This window comes from Gopherus flavomarginatus, chromosome 21, assembly GCF_025201925.1.
Source record: "Gopherus flavomarginatus isolate rGopFla2 chromosome 21, rGopFla2.mat.asm, whole genome shotgun sequence".
Taxonomy (NCBI): Eukaryota; Metazoa; Chordata; order Testudines; family Testudinidae; genus Gopherus; species Gopherus flavomarginatus.
Window position 1 is genome coordinate 14,482,416 of NC_066637.1, and position 20,291 is coordinate 14,502,706.

General features: G+C 44.2%; 1 protein-coding gene across 4 annotated transcripts; it reads left to right on the forward strand.

Moving 5' to 3' along the window:
• Positions 1 to 1,391: 1,391 nt before the first annotated feature.
• On the forward strand, positions 1,392 to 19,845 carry DNAJC16 (DnaJ heat shock protein family (Hsp40) member C16). Of its 4 annotated transcripts, XR_007770819.1 has the most exons (16): positions 1,392 to 1,469; positions 3,042 to 3,227; positions 4,910 to 4,976; positions 6,229 to 6,559; positions 7,742 to 7,926; positions 9,060 to 9,164; positions 9,811 to 9,969; positions 10,762 to 10,892; positions 11,626 to 11,809; positions 12,841 to 13,023; positions 13,607 to 13,683; positions 14,217 to 14,297; positions 14,391 to 14,486; positions 15,277 to 15,447; positions 15,997 to 16,906; positions 17,201 to 19,845. XR_007770819.1 is itself a non-coding variant. In XM_050931842.1 (15 exons), the coding sequence occupies exons 2-15, from the start codon at positions 3,061 to 3,063 to the stop codon at positions 16,394 to 16,396; spliced, it is 2,337 nt and encodes a 778-aa protein (XP_050787799.1). In that variant the 5' UTR covers positions 1,392 to 1,469; positions 3,042 to 3,060; the 3' UTR covers positions 16,397 to 19,845. The 4 variants fall into 4 exon arrangements, 3 of the variants coding, with proteins under 3 accessions (XP_050787799.1, XP_050787800.1, XP_050787801.1); XM_050931842.1 differs by having other exon boundaries at positions 15,997 to 19,845; XM_050931843.1 differs by having other exon boundaries at positions 15,280 to 15,447; positions 15,997 to 19,845.
• Positions 19,846 to 20,291: the final 446 nt, after the last annotated feature.

Consider the following 20,291-nt stretch of genomic DNA (forward strand, 5'->3'; position numbering starts at 1 on the left):
GGCTGTGCATAGGGCCCTAAAAGAATCTACCTTCTTTCTAGGGGTTTAGAAGCCCCTGTTGCACCTTTCTGTAATATCCTGTAGCCCTTCCACTATCAATACTAAAACAATTAAATTCTTCCCCATCAAACAGCACTGCACAGCTAACAGCAGTATATGTATGTCCACATCCTCTATTCAAGTGGCTGGCATGGGTTAGGGTTAGGACCATTAGTCTGTTCCAGGGCTGTCATTCCTGCATGGAAAAAATATTTCCATGTATAGCGGCAAACTTCACTCTCACGTTGGTGTGAATTTGGAGTAACTCTGCTGAAAACTGTGGTGTTATACTGGTTTTACACTGGTACAACCAAGAGCAGAATTTGGACCCGAGTGTGTGGTCTTTGAGGTCGCACTAATAGTCCTATATAATTGTGTGGAAGTGAAGAAATTTAGGGTATTTTGATCTACTCTAGTAGGTCAATCTCCCTAGTTCAGTTACCATGGCAACCAGGGCCAGCGCTTCCATTTAGGCAGCCTAGGCAATCGCCTAGGGCGCCAGGATTATTGGTGGGCGGCATTTTGCTGGAGGGGCGGCAGGTAGCTCCAGTCGGCTGCTCCCACGGCTCCGGTGGACCTCCTGCAGGCACCACTCCGCAGCTCCACTGGAGCTGCGGGACCAGGGTGCAGGGCACCGAAATTGCCGTGCGCCTAGGGCACTAAAACCCCTAGCGCCAGACCTGATGCCAACGGAGGAGCAGGGGAGACGGAGGTGAGAAGCAGAGGTAGAGAAAAAAACATATTGTGAGGCCAAGAAGCCACAGGGTGACGCAGCACCACGGTGAAGTGGGCTGGCACCGTGATGCAACATGTCGTGACACAGCAGCACCATGGTGACACCAGGACATTTAGGTGCTGGAACCAGGCTTACAGGGGGTGCTCCTGCAGCCCCTGGCTTGAAGTGGTTTCCATTATATACAGGCTTTAGTTTGCTTCAATGGCTCTCAGAACCCCCCCTTCCCCCTCGATACAAATTGTTCCAGAACCCCTGCAATGACACGGTATCACATTATGATACAGTGCCATTGTGACGGAGACATGGGCTGACATCGAGACATGACGTCACATAGTGACGCAGCACCACCGTGACGCAAGCTGACATCATGACATGTCGTCACGCCCCAGGTCATGGTGCTGTGATGACACGGGCCAGTGTCTCACCATGACTTCACATCACGATACTCCTGCCGCGACACGAAAGGTGGTTACAACAAGGCATCCCCCACCCCGGGAGTCTTCGCTTGTATCCCGTCATGCTCCGCAGGATGGTACTCGCTAGCCCTCGGAGCGCCGCGCTGCTCTATGGTCCGTGTCCCTCTCTATGACCGGGTGGAGCAGAGAGCGGAAGTGAGCACTGCGCCGTCTCTATGGTGACGGCGAGAGGCGGGGCGGCGAAGCCGGAAGCCGGGACCGGGCCCCCGGAGCGCAGGGTGGGTATCGCCCCCCCCCACAGGGGTCCCGGCCTCGGGGTGGGCGCTGGCCCTTTAAGGGGCTTCGCCATGTGATCTAGGGCTGACCCTTCCCGCGGCCCGTCCCGCCGGGTCCGGGGCTCGCGCTCCGAGCGCCGCCTGCGGCCTGGCAAGGGGCAGCGGGGGTGACAGTCGGGGCGCCTGGCTGCGGGTGAGCCCAGAGGGCAGCTGTGGGGCTGGCAGAGCCCTGCTGGGGAGTAGCCTTGGGAAGCACGGGGGCAGAGACGGATCGGGTGCGCTATTCCTGGGCCCCTGGCTCCTCTCTCGTCCCCCCACCGCAGCCCCCTGCCTGGGGGAGCCCGAGGTGTCAGCAGCTGCGCTGTCAGATCACGTGCCTCCAGATTTACATTTCATAACAATAAGGGTTTGGAAAACCTGAGACATACGTTTTGTGATTTTTGAAGGGGGGTGGGGTTACTGTTCAATGTCCAGTGCTAGGATTTCTCTTTAAACAGATAAACAGCCGCTGCTAGATAGTGTCTGGAGACCAAAGATTGTAGCTCTAAGAACCGGATGGTAAAACTGACTGCATTGATATCCACTGCCCAAGCTGTGAACTATGCAGACTATAAATAAAGAGTGTAAATAGTGAAAAACTGGATTACAAAAAATCTCCACTATTAATAATCTGTTATAACTAACATCTGTGAATAAATGTATTTACATGATCAGTTTAAAAATCTCACCCCATCTGTGAGAAATGGTTTCACTTAACTGTTGCAAGCAGCGCTCAAGATAACGGTGACAGATTGTTAAAAATTTTTTTTTGTATTCTTTCATTTTATTTAATTGTGTGGTTGGCAGCATTTTAAGTAGTCAACCCGCTGTCATTGTGCATTTAGTTTCAGGAGGTGATTCTGTGGATCTTATACGTGAACAGGAGAGAGAAACAATTTTTGGAAAATACAGTTTTAAAAACACAACACTGGGGGCTGAGGGGCAGATGTGGTACCTGAAAATATTCTAACTCACTTTTTTGAAACTGACTAGAGTTCACAATGGCATTGTCCCTTCAACTAACGTGGTCCCATCTAACTGTCAGCCACCAGAGTTCTTTGGTTTCTGATTTGCTAGTGTAGTACTAGCATTTAGAAAAGTGTACTGGTCCTTTTAAGTATCTGCTAGTCCTGATAAATGAATAAATGATGGAATAGCAGAAACAGCTACAGTTTACTGCTTTTTAATACCTTAAAACTGGTAGTGAACTGTTAGTAGGTGTAAAGCACAGGTCTCTTACTCTAGAATTCTCAAGATCGAAGCTACTAAAATGTTGAACTGTAGGTGAAGCAAAATTATAATTAGAATGATGTGATATTTCATGACATGCAAGGGCTGGAACAGACTCTCTCCAAATCCTACCTTTTTAGTAATATAAGACATGAATTCTGGTCTTGGTTGTTTGAAGGAGATGGGGCCTTTGGTTTTTTAGTTCTTTTGCCAGTGGTCCAGGACTAAATATAGGGGTTCCTGGATTTTGCATCAGTCTCTAGTTTTGCACTTCTGTCTTATGCATATGGAAACTCTCCTGTCCAGGTTGCCTAAAGGAAGAGAAATGGAACTGAAAAAGTTAAGCATCTCGTTGGTTGTGGTCCTGGTTCTGGTCTTGGTCCTGCAAATTTTGTCTGCAGTGGATTTTGACCCATACAGAATCCTTGGGGTTAGCAGGACATCCAGCCAGGCTGACATTAAAAAGGCTTATAAGAAGCTCGCCCGGGAATGGTAGGTGGATCAAAATATTTTGCATATTAAATGGTTTCTGCAAGCTAGAGTCAGCTATTTTCACCAGTGCACAAAATGTTTGCGAGAGAAACCATCATCTACAAAATAAAAACAAAGACATTTAAAATGGTACAATAACTGTTTTCCCCTCTATATACAGTATACGTGCTCTTACCATGTTGAATAAAACCATATTCTGAATAGTGAGCCAGTGCCTCACCTGGTGTACATCAGCTTAAATCCACTATGGAACTACAATGATTTATTTCAGCTGAGGAGCTGGCCCACTGTTCTTAAGTAAATGTATCTGTTGGCCAGAGAGAAACTTTTTTTTTTTTTTTAATAAAAAGGAGAAGGAAAACTTTCCTAATAAAGGGCAATTATGCAGCCTGAAAGAGAAGTACTTACTTCAGTAGTCCCATTGAATTCAATGGCACATCTTTTGTGAGTAAGTACTACTCAAGAAAAGGTTTGTCGAATTGGACCTATAATGTTAGTTATCTTGTTTGCATGTGTATTCTAAGTAAAAGGCTAATCATACATTATGTTTTGTATATATGATGAGAGTCTTGATCCCATGTCCCTTACTCACACAAATGACCTGCCGACTTCAGTGGGACTGTTCCACAGGTTGACAACAAGAATTGCAGGATCTGGCCCTAAATTTTAGTTATTTTTGCACATTGCACATGGTGTAATATTTTCTGATGATACTAACTTCCACTTCATCCAGTACTCTGGATATCAGACTCTGGAGGGTCTAATATGAAACTCTTTCCCCCTCTATCTTGTACATTACAAAATATAGCATATAGGAAGAATCATCAAGGGCAGAAAGTTAAGAAACAAATGTCTTTTAATAACTTCTGTGCTATATCTTTAAGGTTGTTGTAGGAACTGCAACAGGATAACATTCGCTTGTTAATTTCTCTAACTAGTTATGTGTTCTCGTCACATCCAGTAACTCAACTGAGTAAATCTATTATTATTTTTATATATATAAATTTGATCATGACTAACTTCTAGTTAGTGAGCTTTTTTTTTTTTAAGTCAAATTTTCAAGAGTCCTAAAAGAGGAAGTGAATTAAGTTAAGCCAAATTATGACCATACCTTAACACCTGTTTCATACACTGGAGAGAAGAGCTGATGTACAGCATCTGGAAAAACATGATTATCTGATATCTTCTGGGGTCTCAAAGAACCTAAGCGTTAAGGTTGTGGTCTAATGCTATAATGGAAAACTATTAACTTAGTTACCATGTACCAAGTAGCTGCTCTGCCTGATATATATAGGGCAGCAGCTAGAGCATGCATCTTTGAAATTGGTAGGATTGTTGCTGAAGGAATTTACTGCCTGGTGTTAAATCAACTTTTTAGCTCCACTTGGACCATTTATTTATGAAATAAAATTCAAAACTGAGGAAATACATACACCACTCAAATCCCATTGAAATTCTTTATGTGGTTCAGCCTGGGTAGGAGAAATAGACTTTTCCTATAAATCTGCATCAGATGGATTAAGAAGTGGATACCAGTAAATGGCATTAATGTCTACATATCCCGCTTAGTATGAGTATTGAACTGAAGCTGAAAACACTTGTGGCTCGCTGTGACTCCCTGTGATAAATTGCTGATGCTTTCTAAAGGACAAAATCCATTTTCTTTATTTTTTGCATTGTAGGCACCCTGACAAAAACAAGGACCCAGGAGCAGAAGATAAGTTTATACAAATTAGCAAGGCCTATGAGGTATTAAACACTGTTTGGTAACTTTGTGCTGCTTTCAGGATGTATATTAGAACCCGGAAAATGCTGTTCATCTTTTACAAGTAGCCTTTACTATTTTCCAGTTATATCTACATGGAACAATTTCTCTGCTCTGTGTATGGCAGGGTAGGCTGGTGGAATCTTTGTCTAGGTTTTCTTGAGGAAAAACTAGCCCCTGGATGCTGCTGATTTTAAAAAAAAACACCTGCATATCCATTTAACACTTCCCCAGCTATTGGGGGAGATGTGAATTAATCAAAGAGTATTAATTAATTAAAGCAAAGAGTATGGGGTATCCACTGAGTTCAGCAAAGCAGGCTGGTGCTACCTCTTCATATTCGTTATGCATATTCCAGTGATGATGTAAGTGGGGTTAATAGCTTGAGAGCTTTAGTCACTTCTAAAATATTATTTGCATAAGTAGCACTTGCAGGTCACTCATCCAAGCCTCACACAAGCAGCTACCTCAGCATGTGGCATCTCAGCTGATGCTCTTCTTACATCCATGCTGAGTCCCTAGGAATAAACTGAATTCTCATCTCCCAGCTCAATCGGCAGTTTCCGCTTAAAGTGCTGCTTGTCTTCCTAAGCGCTTCAGCTCTTCAAATTCACGTGGCTGTTAGATGTTTGACATTACGAGAAAACCACAATAGTCTTCTAGACTATGTTGGTTTTAGGACTCATTTTTATGGCCTCTTAGCTGAGAAACTGAAATGATAAAGGAATTTGGAAGACAGCATCACAGAACTAGGAAGCCAGAAATTAATATTTAAAAAGATTGGTTAGCTAGTGAGTAGGTTTGTACAAAATTCTCCAAATAAATGTTCTGTTTATTTGTGTGAACTCTGTCTCACTCCATGCCACATACATGGATTTGTCTCCAGAGACATAGGTGTAAAAGACATGACAGTTCTCTTTCTTGGAGCTCAACTGGGTAGATGTTCAGGAAAAGGAATTCCTCTTCCAGGGTGTTGGAACATTTTTTATAGTGGGGGTGCTGAGAGCCATTCAACTAAATTGCAAATCCTATATATAATGGAAACCACTTCAAGTCAGGGGGTGCTGCAGACCCCCACATTCTGTTCCAGCACCTATGTATGTCCTCTTCCCAGTGTATCTGCTCCTTATGGCTATAATATCATTTTCAGAAGGGGAATTATCATCCTTCCCGTTCCCTCTCAACATGTGCCAGGCCTTGTTTCTTTTCAACTCTTCTTAACTCTGTGCTTGACAGATCCTCTCCAATGAGGAAAAGAGATCAAACTTTGATCGTTACGGAGACGTGGGTGAGAACCCGGGGTACCCTCAGCAGCAGCACCGCCAGTTCCATCACTTCCACGAAAGCTTTTACTTTGACGAATCCTTTTTCCACTTCCCGTTTAATTCGGAGCGACGAGACTCCTCCGATGAGAAGTACTTGCTGCATTTTTCGCACTACGTGAACGAGATTGTACCGGACAGTTTCAAAAAGCCCTACCTCATTAAAATAACCTCGGACTGGTGCTTCAGCTGTATCCACATTGAGCCTGTGTGGAAGGAGGTTGTTCAGGAGCTAGAAGTGCTGGGTAAGAGAAGCAAATTTTCAAAACTCAAGATGCAGCTTGTTTTCAGAGAGAGGCTGTCTCAAAGCTTTCCATCCTAGGCTTCAGCAACTGACTTCAACTTTTGGGGGTTGTGTTTGAATGTGAATTCAGCCATGGAGTTCCTTTGTGGTTATCAATGTGGTGTGAATGGCTTTATTTCTGTTGTTTTCCAGTGTAAGTGGAGGGGCATTGATCTCCTTTTTTCCCCAACACCAGTCCTCATCAATGAAACTGAGACAAGACAAAGTTAGGTTTAAAACATGAGGAAACACTTTAGATCTGTAGGGCTGGGTCAGTCGCTGAAGGGAGCTGGTGAAAGCCCTATCCCTGTAGATAGCTGGCACTTGATGAAACAAGGCATTAGAAAATCTTGTCCTGGCAGGGAATGGACTAGATGCATTCTGGGGAGTCTCTTCCATCTCTAAATTCAGCGATTGTCTCCTTTTCTGCTGCAGTGTGATTAAACCATTCCTAGTGCCTGCATCACTCTAAATAGCACCAAGGATTGTTGCATGGTCAGGTACTGCTATGTTCTGGCCTGTAACATTGCATTGCCCTTTGATATACATCAAGAATGGTCCTGAGATGCAATCTGGAGTCTAAAGGGGACTGTGAGCCAGCCCAAACTTGACCAGAGTCAAGGCCACTATCATGTAGGACACAGGAGGATGTGAGAAAATTTTGGTGTCCAAAATAAAAATCAGGGAACCCTGGCAACATATACCTGGATTCCAGTTAAGTGCTTGCAGTGTTTCTTGCTCAGGGTGAAAATTCCTGTCCCCTTTATCGGTCATCTAAATAACCAGAGATGGTCAATACAGAGGACATAGAATCCAAAATAAGAGTGCCAGGATAAGACGTTGCTGCACTGTATATTTAACATGATATTTTTCCTTGGGGTTTTAACGTGCTGAATAGAGAACCTTTAGGCAGAAGAGTAAGGCAGAGAAGGTACCATTGTTACTTCTTCCTGAGAGCAGAGTAATACAACTCCCCATAGAATGTGAAAAGGGGAAACACTATGTGGTACCAGCTGAATAATTCATCCTCTCGGTGTGCTGTGTAACAGCAGCCACCTTAGTGCTGATTCCTTTTAGGGGAGTTTGGGTCATTCACCTGCCATGTCAAGGTGACCCTCTTTTTGGATTTGCCCTCCGTTTTCAGGAGTGGGAATTGGAGTCGTCCACGCTGGGTATGAGAGACGCCTCGCACATCACCTGGGAGCACACAGCACACCGTCCATCCTGGGACTCATTAATGGGAAAATATCCTTCTTCCACAATGCGGTCATCCGAGAGAACCTGAGGCAGTTTGTGGAGAGCCTTCTTCCAGGGAACCTCATAGAGAAGGTACATGACAGGGAGATCAGCGTGTTTGGATTTTGATAAGTGGTAGTGTGTGCTAGACACTTGGATCTCTTTGTTGTCTCTGATGTGACCTTTGTCTTGAGGATGTCAGAAGTTTCTGAAGCTATATGCAATGGCCTTAATCAAGGGAGAATAGTGGTTCGGATGAGTGAAATCGTTACAGCTATAAATGCTGGAGGCGGTTTTGAAGGAAACACTACATTCACGCACAAGATGGAATTTTTCTTCATCTTCCCTTGTGCATGGTGAGATAGGTGCTAGAGCTGGCAGCAGGACACTCCTCCTCACTGGTGATACCCTACTTACCATAACTCATGTCCTTCAGGGTTAACTGCAGTGCTTCATGGTAAGCATTTGATCGTACACGTGGCTTACGTTAGGGCTCGTAACCACATGTGTGCCGATTTGACACTGTTTGGGACTACACCAGAGATAGTTACAACTATATTAAGGAATGGTGTTTGAAGTCTGCTTGGAGGGTAACCATGGCCAGGTTCCAAAACGGTGCTCCGGTGTGGACATGACCTTAGAGACCATCACTGTGTGTCTCTTCCCCTCCCTTGCCCTATCCTGCAAACTGATAAGTATCTCTTGCAAGATTTTCTGTATTCTCAGCTCCTGCAGATTTTTAGGCCTGGCTCAAAGCCTACTGAAGTGAATTGGGTATCATTCTGTTGACTTCAGCACACTTTGGATCAGGCCTGTAAATGGGAGTTGAGCACATTGAGCCCTTTTGGCAGACAGAGCTTTTTATCACTAGAGACATTTTTAAATAAACATATTGTTAGACTTCTACTCTGCCCTTTTTGCTGATTTCCCCATCTGAAGTACCAGTTAGCTGCTGTGGAAATGATTATGATGCCACTGAGAATTTATGACATCAAGTCAGGAAAGATCAGCAAAAGCAGAGAGAACTGTTAGTGTAAAAATCCTGGTTTTGCACAAATCGCCTTAGCCGGAAAAGATGTATGGGCACAGGTGTCCTTTACAAAACAGAAATCATGACATTCTGGCAGCTTTTTAGAACCCAGTTCTAATGCAGCCATTTAATCTTACTGAACTTTAGTTTTCTGAATGTATTGAGGTTGAAACGAACGTTCTGTTTTACATTTAAGATTACAGATAAAAGTTATGTCCAATTCCTGTCGAACTGGAAGAAGGAAAATAAACCCCATGTTCTTCTGTTTGATCATATGCCAGTAGTGCCATTGCTATACAAGGTAATGTGTGTGTGTGTGTGTGATCTCTGGCATTTGGAAAGCTTTGTAAATCCACCTGTCTTAGTAGAGAATGGGATCTTGGTATAGGCACAGGCTGGATGGTTTGTCTAAGTAGCATTACCCACCCCGAACACCCAGCAATATCATATGTGTTATTTGGAGACTGCATAGTCAGGTGACCTGCTTTTGCTAACTGTTTTAAACATCTGAATATGAGTAGAACTTACTTCTCTTGCCATATAGACAGATCTCTAGTGGAAGTAAGGGCATGGGTGGGGTTGAGGGCAAGGGGAGAAACCATCATTCCTTTCCCACCACAAATAGTTAATGATCTGGGCCATTCGAGCACTGGGTCTAGTTTGTTTGAGGATGATGAGTTGCTAAAGAAACAGCTGGCCAGATATAGAATGTTAGATTGTAAAATAAAACCATGTGGATCCCGCCAATCTTCCTCTGTCATGAGGAAGAAGCTAACTGTATAATAAGCCTGGTAAAGGGAATGGGCTGACTGTGTGTATCATTTGGCTGTTCTAGACTTAACAGTGCTGTGAAGGCTATGGGGAAATAGTCACCATAAGCTTTACTGGGGAAGAATCAAAGCATGATCTGCAATGTAAACATGCACTGCACCTCTTTTTCCTTCTAGCTCACTGCTTTTGCGTACAGAGATTATTTGTCCTTTGGATATGTGTATGTTGGACTCAGAGGGACTGAAGAGTTGTCCAGACAATATAACATCAATGTCTACACCCCCACCATGATGATCTTCAAGGAACATATTGATAAGCCTGCCGATGTTATTCAGGTGTCACTTTGTGGTCTGCATCTTTGTCTGTCTGTCTGGGTTTTAAGTAAAATATATAGTAACTGCTTTTCTGGTCTGTTTCATACATCAGAAGTTGATCAGTGGAGCATTTCAAACCAACTCTGGGTTGGATGGGAGCAGAAATTGGAGCTTCAGAAGGATGTCTTGAATGACCGTCAGGGAGGGAGGGAGCTCTGTAGGTTTCAACAGGCATCTGAACTTGGAGGATAACTGGGTGACAGTTGTGGTTTTCACTGGTGCATAGTTTAGTAACTAAGCTGGGGAGGAAGGCAGGTCTTTGGGTTTCAGTGGCGCAGTGACTGTAGAGAGAGAAGGCAGCTCTTAATTCAGCTTTGTCAGAATTCCTTAGTCTCCTGGGACCAACCCTTGTCTCTGAGAAATTCCTTAGAGAGTCCATGAGACTTAGAGGTTTCATAGAGAAAGTGCATTAATAGTGAAAGGTTCTTGTGCAGGTACACCCCAGTAAATGCTGAGTCGTCAGAAGCCTTCGGTCACTGCTGCAGTTTCTGACTGTTGGGATTTTAATATTACTGGATGCTCTGATTTTTTTTTTCCCCTCAGCAACAACAGCTGTTTAATGCCCCTTCTCCAGGGGCATTCATGAGTGGCCACACTTCCAATCTCCTGAACATCTCTTCCATGTGTAAAACAGCCTGTTGATCTTCATCATGGAGACCCTTTAACACTAGAGCATTCATGTTCCTTGAGAGCTGAACATACTTCTAGTTTAGCTGAACAATGCTGATCTTCTGTTTGCTTTGTCCTTTCTAGGCAAGAGAGATGAAAAAGCAGCTCATTGATGACTTCCTTTCCCAGAACAAGTTCCTTCTGGCAGCCAGACTCACCAGCCAGAAATTGTTTCGTGAACTGTGTCCTGTGAAGAAGTCTCACCGTCAGCGGAAGTAAGGCTTGCTGCAATGGAAGTTCCTCCTATCCTCATGCGCTCCTACTCCCAGTGGCTGCTTACAGGCGACGTCTCATTTAACTCTCTGTGGGGGGGTCCATTGGAAGAATAGAAATTGCTAGACAAGATCAGAGCAGTGGTTCATGTAATCCAGTATCCTGTCTCCGTCAGTGGCCAGTGCCAAATGCTTCACAGGGATTTCCAAGAAGCCCGTCAGTGGCAGTGATGGAACAACCTGCCCCCATGGAAGTTTCCTCCTAACCCCTAATAATGCAAGGTTAGGTCTATATCCCTTCAGAGGCATTGAGGGGGTCTCTCTGTATTTAGTATTAGAACTTTGGATGTTCTTCTTCTACATCTAAATGTCTAATCTGTTTTTGAATCCTGCTAAGATCTTGGCCTCTGTCGCATGGCAATGAGTCCCAGAAGCTAATCGTGCATTGTGTGAAAGTACTTCCTTTTATCAGTTTCAAACATGCCACTTTTCAGTTCACTATCCCCTTGTTCTTGTATTATTAAACAGAGTACCTTGCAGTAACTCTGTGGGGACAGGAACATAGAAGATGGGAAGGACTGAGATTGGAACATTGAGCAATGGAGTGTGTAAGAAGATAGACACCATGAAGTGTCTCTCTGGCTCGTCAGGGTCTGTTCTAGCTGGCAGGTTGGGTTTGTTATTCGTTTGTGTCTCCAGGCCTGCCATGAATCCTTCATTTCATTGTGTTGTCTAGGTACTGTGTGGTTTTACTTACTGGCGAGGGTGACAAGTTTGCTAAGACCTATGAGGCATTTGTGGCCTTTGCTCTGGCAAACACGAAAGACACCGTGAGGTTTGTGCATATCTACAACGACCGTCAGCGAGACTTTGCCCATGCCTTGCTGATGGATGATGAGAAATATTGGGGGAAATCTGCCGTGAGTGTCACATTTTCCTTCTGCCTAATCTGTAATTCAGTCTCTCTCTGAGCTTTATTCTTTTTCACCCCAACCTCAAAAATGTTCAGGGGGAGAGAATATTGATGCTGCTTCTTTGAAATATTACGGGAGCATGTTATGGGCAGGATCAGACCTCTCTACTTGTAACAGATCCTCTTGTATTGCATGTTGGCGTGCTCTGCTTCAGGTTGGACCTTCATTGTCTTGTGTATTGCAATTCCCTTCTTTTTGATCTGTCCCGATCTCCTCTCTCTAGCCTCCAGCCTGTGCCGAACACCACTGCCTGCCTTCTGACACGTACAAAGTGTAACCACGTCATCTTCCATTCTCATGATTCCACTGGCTCTGTTCATTTCACTGTCCAGTTCAAAATTGTCCTCTTTGATCTTAAACCCCTCCGTGAACTTGCTCCTGCCAGTCTCATGGATGGACCTTGTTTCTCTCTACTCCTTCCCAAACTACTCCTGCTTATTTAGCACTGTTCTCTTCTGTCTTTCACTCTGTCACTCCACTCTTAATGTGAGAGCTTTGTCCTTGGCAGCTCCTCCTATTTGGAATGACCTTCCTATGTCTCACCACCAAAACCCACTGTTTTATTTCATATCTCTGCTGAGAAAACATCCCTCTTTTTCCTCCTTGCTTATGCTTCTTAATTACTCTCCTTCTGGCTAACTCTAATTAGTTAACTCTAATGTGATGTGGAATGCAGTGTGCAGGAAAAACACTATACAAAATAAGTGTTGTGCTTCCAAAGAACAGGAGCCGGGGTTCAGAGAACATGTGCTGTTCATCTCTCTTCCTATTGGGTATAATGTAACATGCAGCTACTTTTTATACTTGTTCCCATTCCGATGTTGTGCCTGCCCTTTGACATGGGTGTCATAAGAGATTAACTGAAATAGCTGTTTTTAATCTGGATCCTAGTTCTGAATTCTCATTTGACACATCAAGGCTTTCTTCCAAGTTGGTATCTTGTTCTCTGAAGCTTGTGCTGTTACTGCTTTGTCCAGGTGGCCATCTTGGAAAGGCGCAATAATGTAGGAAGAGTGGTTTATAAAATCTTGGAAGATGCCTGGGAGGGCAGTGAAGAGGATAACTTCATCCTTTTGGATCATCTGGCTCAGTTAAGAACAGACCCTGGTCTTCTCTCTTCAGACACTGTCCTGCCAGACTTGAATGATGAACTTGCTCCTGTAAGTATTCTCAATTTTGTAGAGGCATAGCAAACCTATGTTAGCTGGTTCTAGTTAACTCTGAGGGTACATCTTCACTACCCGCTGGATCGGCGGGTAGCAATCGATCCAGTGGGGATCAATATCGCATCTAGTCTAGACGTGATAAATCAACCCTGAGCGCTCTCCCGTCAACTCCTGTACTCCAGCGCTGCACGAGGTGCAAGCAGAGCCAATGGGGGAGCGCCAGCAGTCGACTGACCGTGATGAAGACACCACGGTAAGTTCATCTAAGTGTCAACTTCAGCTACATTATTCGCATAGATGAAGTTGCATAACTTAGATCGATTCCCCCCCCAGTGTAGACCAGGGCTAAAACTGCACCACTGTGGTCAGTGATGGGAATTGTGCTAGAGTTTTGAGTATTGGAGAGGCAAGGCTCTTTCACTGTGTATGCATCAGCTGCAGGGGCAGCCGCTGGGCTCTGAGGTAGTTGAGCTGGTTTGGACAAGGGGTGCAGAGGGGATAGTCACATAGTTGATTTGTTTCTTCATGGGTGAGGGGAGAGCAGCCACCTTGTCATTGATCTGTTGTATCTTTACAGGTGTTCTTTCTCCGATGGCTCTACTCCGCAATAGAGTATGTCTCGGACTGCTGGGATAGTGTATTTCATAATAACTGGTATGGAATCTGATTTAAAATATCAGGATAGCTCTTATTTTATGTATAGATGTAATAGCCCTTTGTCTTGCCCGAGGATATATTCAAAAGCATATCTAGATATGGAGGTATCTGATGGGGACAGAAGGAGACACATATATCTTCTCTTGGAGAAAGGAGAGGAACTGTGGGCCAGTGAAGCTTGACTTCTGTCTCATCTTCTGGGTAGCTAGTTGAGCTGTGAAGCTGAGGTCTGCCACTGGATTTTGTGCTACTGAAAACACATGGCACCTGTTGGCAATAGTCCTGGCTTGGCTGTCTTGCTGTGCGGTTTTCATTAGCATTTAGGGTATTTTAAAAACATTCTTCCGTTTGTCTCCCTGCCTTTCATTAGAAGATAGGAACAATGAGAGAGCTTCCATTAAAGCCCTTCAAACAGGAGACAGCAGTTCAGGGAAAATTATATGCTATTATCTGGGGTGGAAGGGATCTGGAAACCTGAGGCAGAGGTTGACTGTAGGAACTCAGAAGTAACTGCAAACCTTCTCTCTTAGGCGGGAAATGATGCCGCTTCTTTCCCTGATCTTCTCAGCCCTCTTCATTCTCTTTGGCACTGTTATTGTTCAGGCTTTCAGGTGAGTATCTACCAGACCATCTGTTGGAGCCTTACAGACCAGATTTCAGCATCTCAGTTGAAACTTACCCTGTTTTAAAATGCTCCTTTGCAGCGACTCGAGCGATGAGAGAGACTCTCCTCTCCCCCAGAAAGAAGATCCCTCTGAAAAGAATGAAAAGAATGACACAACCTTCAGCAAAGAGAACAGGTTTCCCCTGCTAACTCCTTCCTGCACTAGTCAGGCCTTTTCTGCACCTCCACTTTCCTGCTCAAGAGGCTTGGTGGGGCACAGTCTTTTTCCTACTGCCTTTCCCCCAGGCAGAGAGGGCAGGTTGGGGAAGGGCAGTGAGTAGGTAGTAGGGAAGTAATGGAGCTGGGGTGAACATGGTGGTGTGAGTGACAGGCAGCATGTGAACAGAGCATGGGTGAGTTTGGTGTAGCTGATATAAAAAGTGAACAGGGAATGGGCAGTCAGCGGAAAGCAACAAATTGAATATTTGGGACCAAAAGCCCCTTCGAGGTAGAGGATTGGAAAGTAGCTGTTACCTGAGCTGTGACTGAAATCTGTCAGACAAGGGAGCCACTGCTAAGTTCCTTGAACTGGCAACAGACTAGTGGCTGTACAGCCAACTTCTTTCCATCTACCCACCTTTCTCCATCTCCTACATTTATGATCTATCCTTCTCCCACCACACAGTCACTTAGAAACCCACCTGTTTGCCTAGACAAATACTTTGTGGAGTGATGAAGGAGAAGAAACAATGATTTGCCAAAGAACATCTAATCTTTAGCAGGCCAAAGATAAACTGCTTTAATAGGCTTTGGATAGAGGGCCTAGGGGGTGTGAGTTTTCAGGGGTTCTGCACTGTGCCAGATTAGCCAACACATTGTGACATGGGTTTTGAGTGACTTTTCACTAGGTCACTCTTTCCTTATAGTGCCCAGGTGCATTTACTGTCCTTTGCTCCTTTTTCACTTGAGTCATTCTCTCTGCCCAGCAGGATTCCCAAAAAGGGCTTTGTCGAAGTGACTGAGCTAACAGATGTTACCTATACTAGTAACCTGGTGCGCCTGAGGCCAGGTCACATGAACGTGGTTCTGATCCTTTCCAACCCCACCAAAACCAGCCTACTTCAGAAGTTTGCCCTGGAAGTCTACACATTCACAGGGTCAGTATGGAATTCCTCTTTGGGCTTCTGCTATGCTCTTAATGGCCTGTGTAGTCTCACGCAGTGGATAGGCTTGGGGTGTGTATTGTTGCATTGCTTCGTCACGTGTATTCTTGTATGCTTGCTCCCAAGAACATCTTCACCTTCATGTGGGTGCTTGCACCTGTGAGACGGCTTAAATGAATAGCTGTTTGATAGCCAACGTTAAATGGGTTGGTGGGCTCAGCCCACTTTGTAATGGATGTGTGTTCTCCGTACTGCTGCTAGTGCAAGTGTTAATCTCAGCAGAGAGGCCAAGGACTGGATGGGCCATGGAGCCTGAACTCTCCCCTCCAGGTCCCTCTACTGCCACTTATGCTATGCCTGTGTTCGGACAAATACAGGGCTTCACTTTCCAGGGCTTTAAGTCAGTCAAAATAGTTTGTGCAAAAACAATAAAAAATAAATTACTTCAACCCTGCTTCAATTTCTAACCTTGATGTTTCCTGTCTGGTGTCTGGTCTGAACTGGAACACAGGTTAAATTGGTTCCCTCTCACTTCTCCTGCAGGAGCAGCTGTCTTCATTTCTCCTTCCTGAGCCTCGATAAGCATAGAGAATGGCTGGAGTATTTGTTAGAGTTTGCCCAGGATGCTGCCACCATTCCATATCAATATGATAAACATTTCCTGGAGCGCGACTACACCGGTTACGTCCTAGCTCTAAATGGCCACAAGAAATACTTCTGTCTCTTCAAGCCTCACAGATCGGGGGATGAAGGGGGAACCATGGGGTCCTCTGAGGATTATGACCCCTTGCTACCTACAGGAGAAGCCCGAGGAAAACCCTCCTGCAGTCCAGGATCCAAACAAATTAGAAACAAATTAAGCAAGTTGTCCTTATGGATGGAACGTCTCTTAGAAGGTTCCTTACAAAGGTTCTATATTCCATCCTGGCCTGCATTAGACTGAAGGGATTTAAAAGAGATTCAGACACTACAAACTTTTTAAGATGACAACCATGGACAGTTCTTTCCAGGAATAAACAGTCATGAGAAATGGACAGTAGGTTTTAGATGAACTCTCCTAGGCCCAGTGAGTAGAAGTATCTTCCTTCATCTTTGACCTAGGAATAAAAGATGAAACGTACTGAAGTCCTCTGTACCAAATTGTTCTTGTATTTGAATGCTGTACTATCTAAGACAAAACCCAGTCTATTTTCCTTTAATGTCCTGCTCACCGCATCGCCTATGTCCAGTGTCTTGTTTTTTCTCAGTTAAAGAAAACCTATGAGTTCTTCGCAACGCTGACTCAGTTTGGACTGAACACAATGAACTTGTTACGTAGGTCAGGTCCCCTTCTCAATGTTTAGCCCATAGTGCATGATGGTGAGATACTGGGAAGACCCTACAGAATCTCTCCAGCCTCTGCAACTCTGAAAGGCCTCATACCAAGCATTCTTATTTATCAGCTCTCCCTGTGGTAAGTGATTTAGGAGTGTGGTTGGGGGTATCTCCCTTGTAGCAAACCAATAGCCGGTATTTACAGATGCTGGGGGCTAGTAGGCGATCTGCATGTTTCATGCTCCTTGTGTAGTAGTTCCATGAGCAGCTTCACCAGCTGAGCCATAAGCAGGGAGGGAAGGGGACTAACACAGCCGTAAATACTGTTAAGATGTTGAGCCATTTAAATGTACATTGTTTTTCAGATGCCTTTTTGCTTCTGTCGATTTTTAGACTGTCTCTCTTAGAGCCATAACTTTACCCATGTCCTCAGATTGTAGGCATAAGCTGCTACGAGCCAGTAGACATGTAAAAGAAAATTTCAATACCTGCTAGTGAATCAACTTGGACACCTTTCAGACAACAATGGTACATCTCTAGTACAATATCGACACTTCTTTGTATCAAGGAACTTAATTCTTTAATGATTGTATTTTTGAACTATGTTGCCCAAAAAGTGCTGTCATCCGATCGTCTGTTACGTGTGGAACTAGTTTTGTTGTAGACAAACGTTTACAAGATGCTTCGTTTCAGCTTCTCTCACTTTGTTTTTATCCTCAGCTCAAAGGTTTCTTAACATACAGGTTGCCTTTTCTTTTTCTTTTAAACATATGGTTCGGTGTGAAACTGGAACGGTTCTAGGCTGTGGAGTTACTGTACTTAATTATATCAAACGGGCTCTCCTACCAGCCCTTTGGCTTGCCCAGGGAGCTGGCATTTTGTTAGTGACAAGGAGCTGCTACCTGAACGTCAAGGTAAAAGGGAAAGGTTTCCTTTCAAAGCAGGGAACTGTAATCGTGCGACACTGCTACTTCCTTTTTTCTCTCTGTTAATCCGCATAGACTCAGTCACTTTATCTGATGTTTGCTGTAAACTTAATAAACTTCTCCAAAGTGACCTGGATAGGAATCTGAGGCTTCCACATGAGTAGGTCATGCTATGGTACATGATGGCCAAATCCTGCATGAGTTTTCTTCTCATTCAGATTAACTCCTGCGTAGCATTCTGAACCTTATTGTGAAGCACTCCTACAAGCATGGGGGTTTACTTAAAAACCTCACTACCCTCCCACCTGCTCCAGCAGAGCAGCCCAGTACTATGGATCAATATTCCACCAAGTGAGCTACCCTCTGACCCAAATGAGATCTAGGACTATTCAAACAACCTGATTGGCTGAACAGTCCTCAGAGCTTTATAACGGTGAGATAGTGACCCACTGAATTGGTGACTTGCTGCATTCTGCTTGGCTTCGAGAAGAGACGTGCTTCAACTAACGAAAGACCATTTGAACAATACTCATAATGCTCTTATATATAAGGGTACTGTCAGGTTAAAATATTAGACTCAACCGACCTTATCTATGTTACTTAAACCAATGGAGTTTAATCTGTAAAGTCCTACCTGCAGCCTGAACTGTTTTGATTGCTGAGCACAGGCTATGAGAAGGAAGGAGAGGATTTTTCTTCTGAGGAGATATGTAGAAATAAAATGCTAAAAAACCCAGGCACTAGACTGACTCTGAACTAACCTTAAGCAGCAGACTGACTTTTCTCGCTTTATGCTGTTTCTGTTGAAGCCGGTGCTTTCGTTGGCTTGGGTAATGAAATAGCCTGGGTTTTTTGTGTTTGTAGCCAGTTCTGCCTTTGAGGTCTTGCATGGTAACAGTGCTGTAAACCCCAGAGTTGGACACACTGCAGAAGAATCCAGAGTTCAAAAGAAAATTTTTGACACTCTAAACGCAGCTGAACAATGTCTCGAGGAGCGGGTTGGGCCCGGAAGGAGGATTTACAAAAGCTGTCGGTTACTGACTCTTCTGCTAGTCAGAAACTTTGGTATCAAACGTTAGGGCTTTAAACTAAGGGCCCACGTGTGCTGTGTAGAAGAAATTCCCCTGTCCAAGGACCCAGGAAAAGGCCATAGGCATTACTTAAACACTATATTGAGGCTCAAGTGGTGTGTAGGCCTTGTGTTTGTGTATAAACACCTATTGATGTGGGTCTCGTGGAGAGAGCACTCACAGTAATACACCCTCGGGAAATAGCTAACTGGGGGGTACTACAGATTCCATTCAGTTACTGATAAAAGTGAACAGAGAACAAAGTTGCAGGATCAAACCAGCTCATTTGTAAAACTACCTGATTCTTTATTTTTTTGGTATTGGTAGGGAGTAGCTACGCTTTCTTGGGCTCAGGCACACCCCAACTATTCTGAATGTGTCTGTTCAGCAAGGGTAGCATTGCTCTGATATCCAGCTAGTTATGTTATTCATTTGGTGCAGAAGACCAGTCACAGGACCTCTCTGCTGCTTGGAATTGAATGTCTCTGCTTTCCCTCCACCCTTTTCCAGATGCTGCAAGACCATTAACCTGGGCTAATTTTTTGTCCACTACCCTCACTATTGCCCTTTGGTTTGCTTCATAGCGAAGGAAATGCACTGGGCCGTTCTCAGTTTATGCACGATACTTTCTTGAGCTAAGAGCAAGGAAGTTTTCAGTGCTAATGCACTGCTCTGCGACAAACCTAAATACAAGCTTTTTTTTTTTTTTTTTAAAGTAAAACTCCTAGGAGCTGAAGCGAAACATCTGTACAACACAGGGAAAGGTAGCCTAGAGTCCAAATACTGTACCTGACCTCTCCCCTTGACTGAGTGTGCTACACAGCAGCTTCGCAGTGATGGCTGACATATATATGGTCAGTAAAAGCTTGCCAGGAACTAATACAATAATGCAACCTGTGAGATTGGATTGAAAAGCAGGTAAATATTTTGCACTTTTGATACTCTTAGAAGGGGGGAAATAATTTATTTGGCAAATGTCTTTTTTTAATTTTTGTTTTTGTATTTGTGACCAGGCACTGATAATGTCATTTTGTTTTAAGATTATTACAGATTCGCAACTGAAATAAACTATTTTAATGTGAGACGATGAGGTGGCCTTGCATTTTAATCGATACATTGACAATGGGTGTGGCGTATGGGAGTTAATTGCAAAAGTTCAATGGCTGTTAACTGCTTGTAATTTAGCAAACGCAATAGGCTAGTTATCTCCACTCAGGCAACAGGGCTGCTTAACCAAGGACAACTGTTTCCAAAAACTGCCCTGTAGTTTAGTCAATGTTCCTATTGGCCTCCTGAAGCCTGACAGCTATGGGCCCTGGGAAAATCATGTATGAATGGGGTTTAGAAACGTCCCATCACTGAGACAGAGACCACAGTGCCTTGGCATAAGTCATCTTGTAATGTAGGGCTTGGAGCTAGTGCCACTTTAGATCCATTGCATGAAGAGGCCAGAAGAACTTCTGTTCTATTCCATGCCCATGGAAGGGAGCCAGGATGTTACATTATGTCTGTATATTGCTCCCCTCCT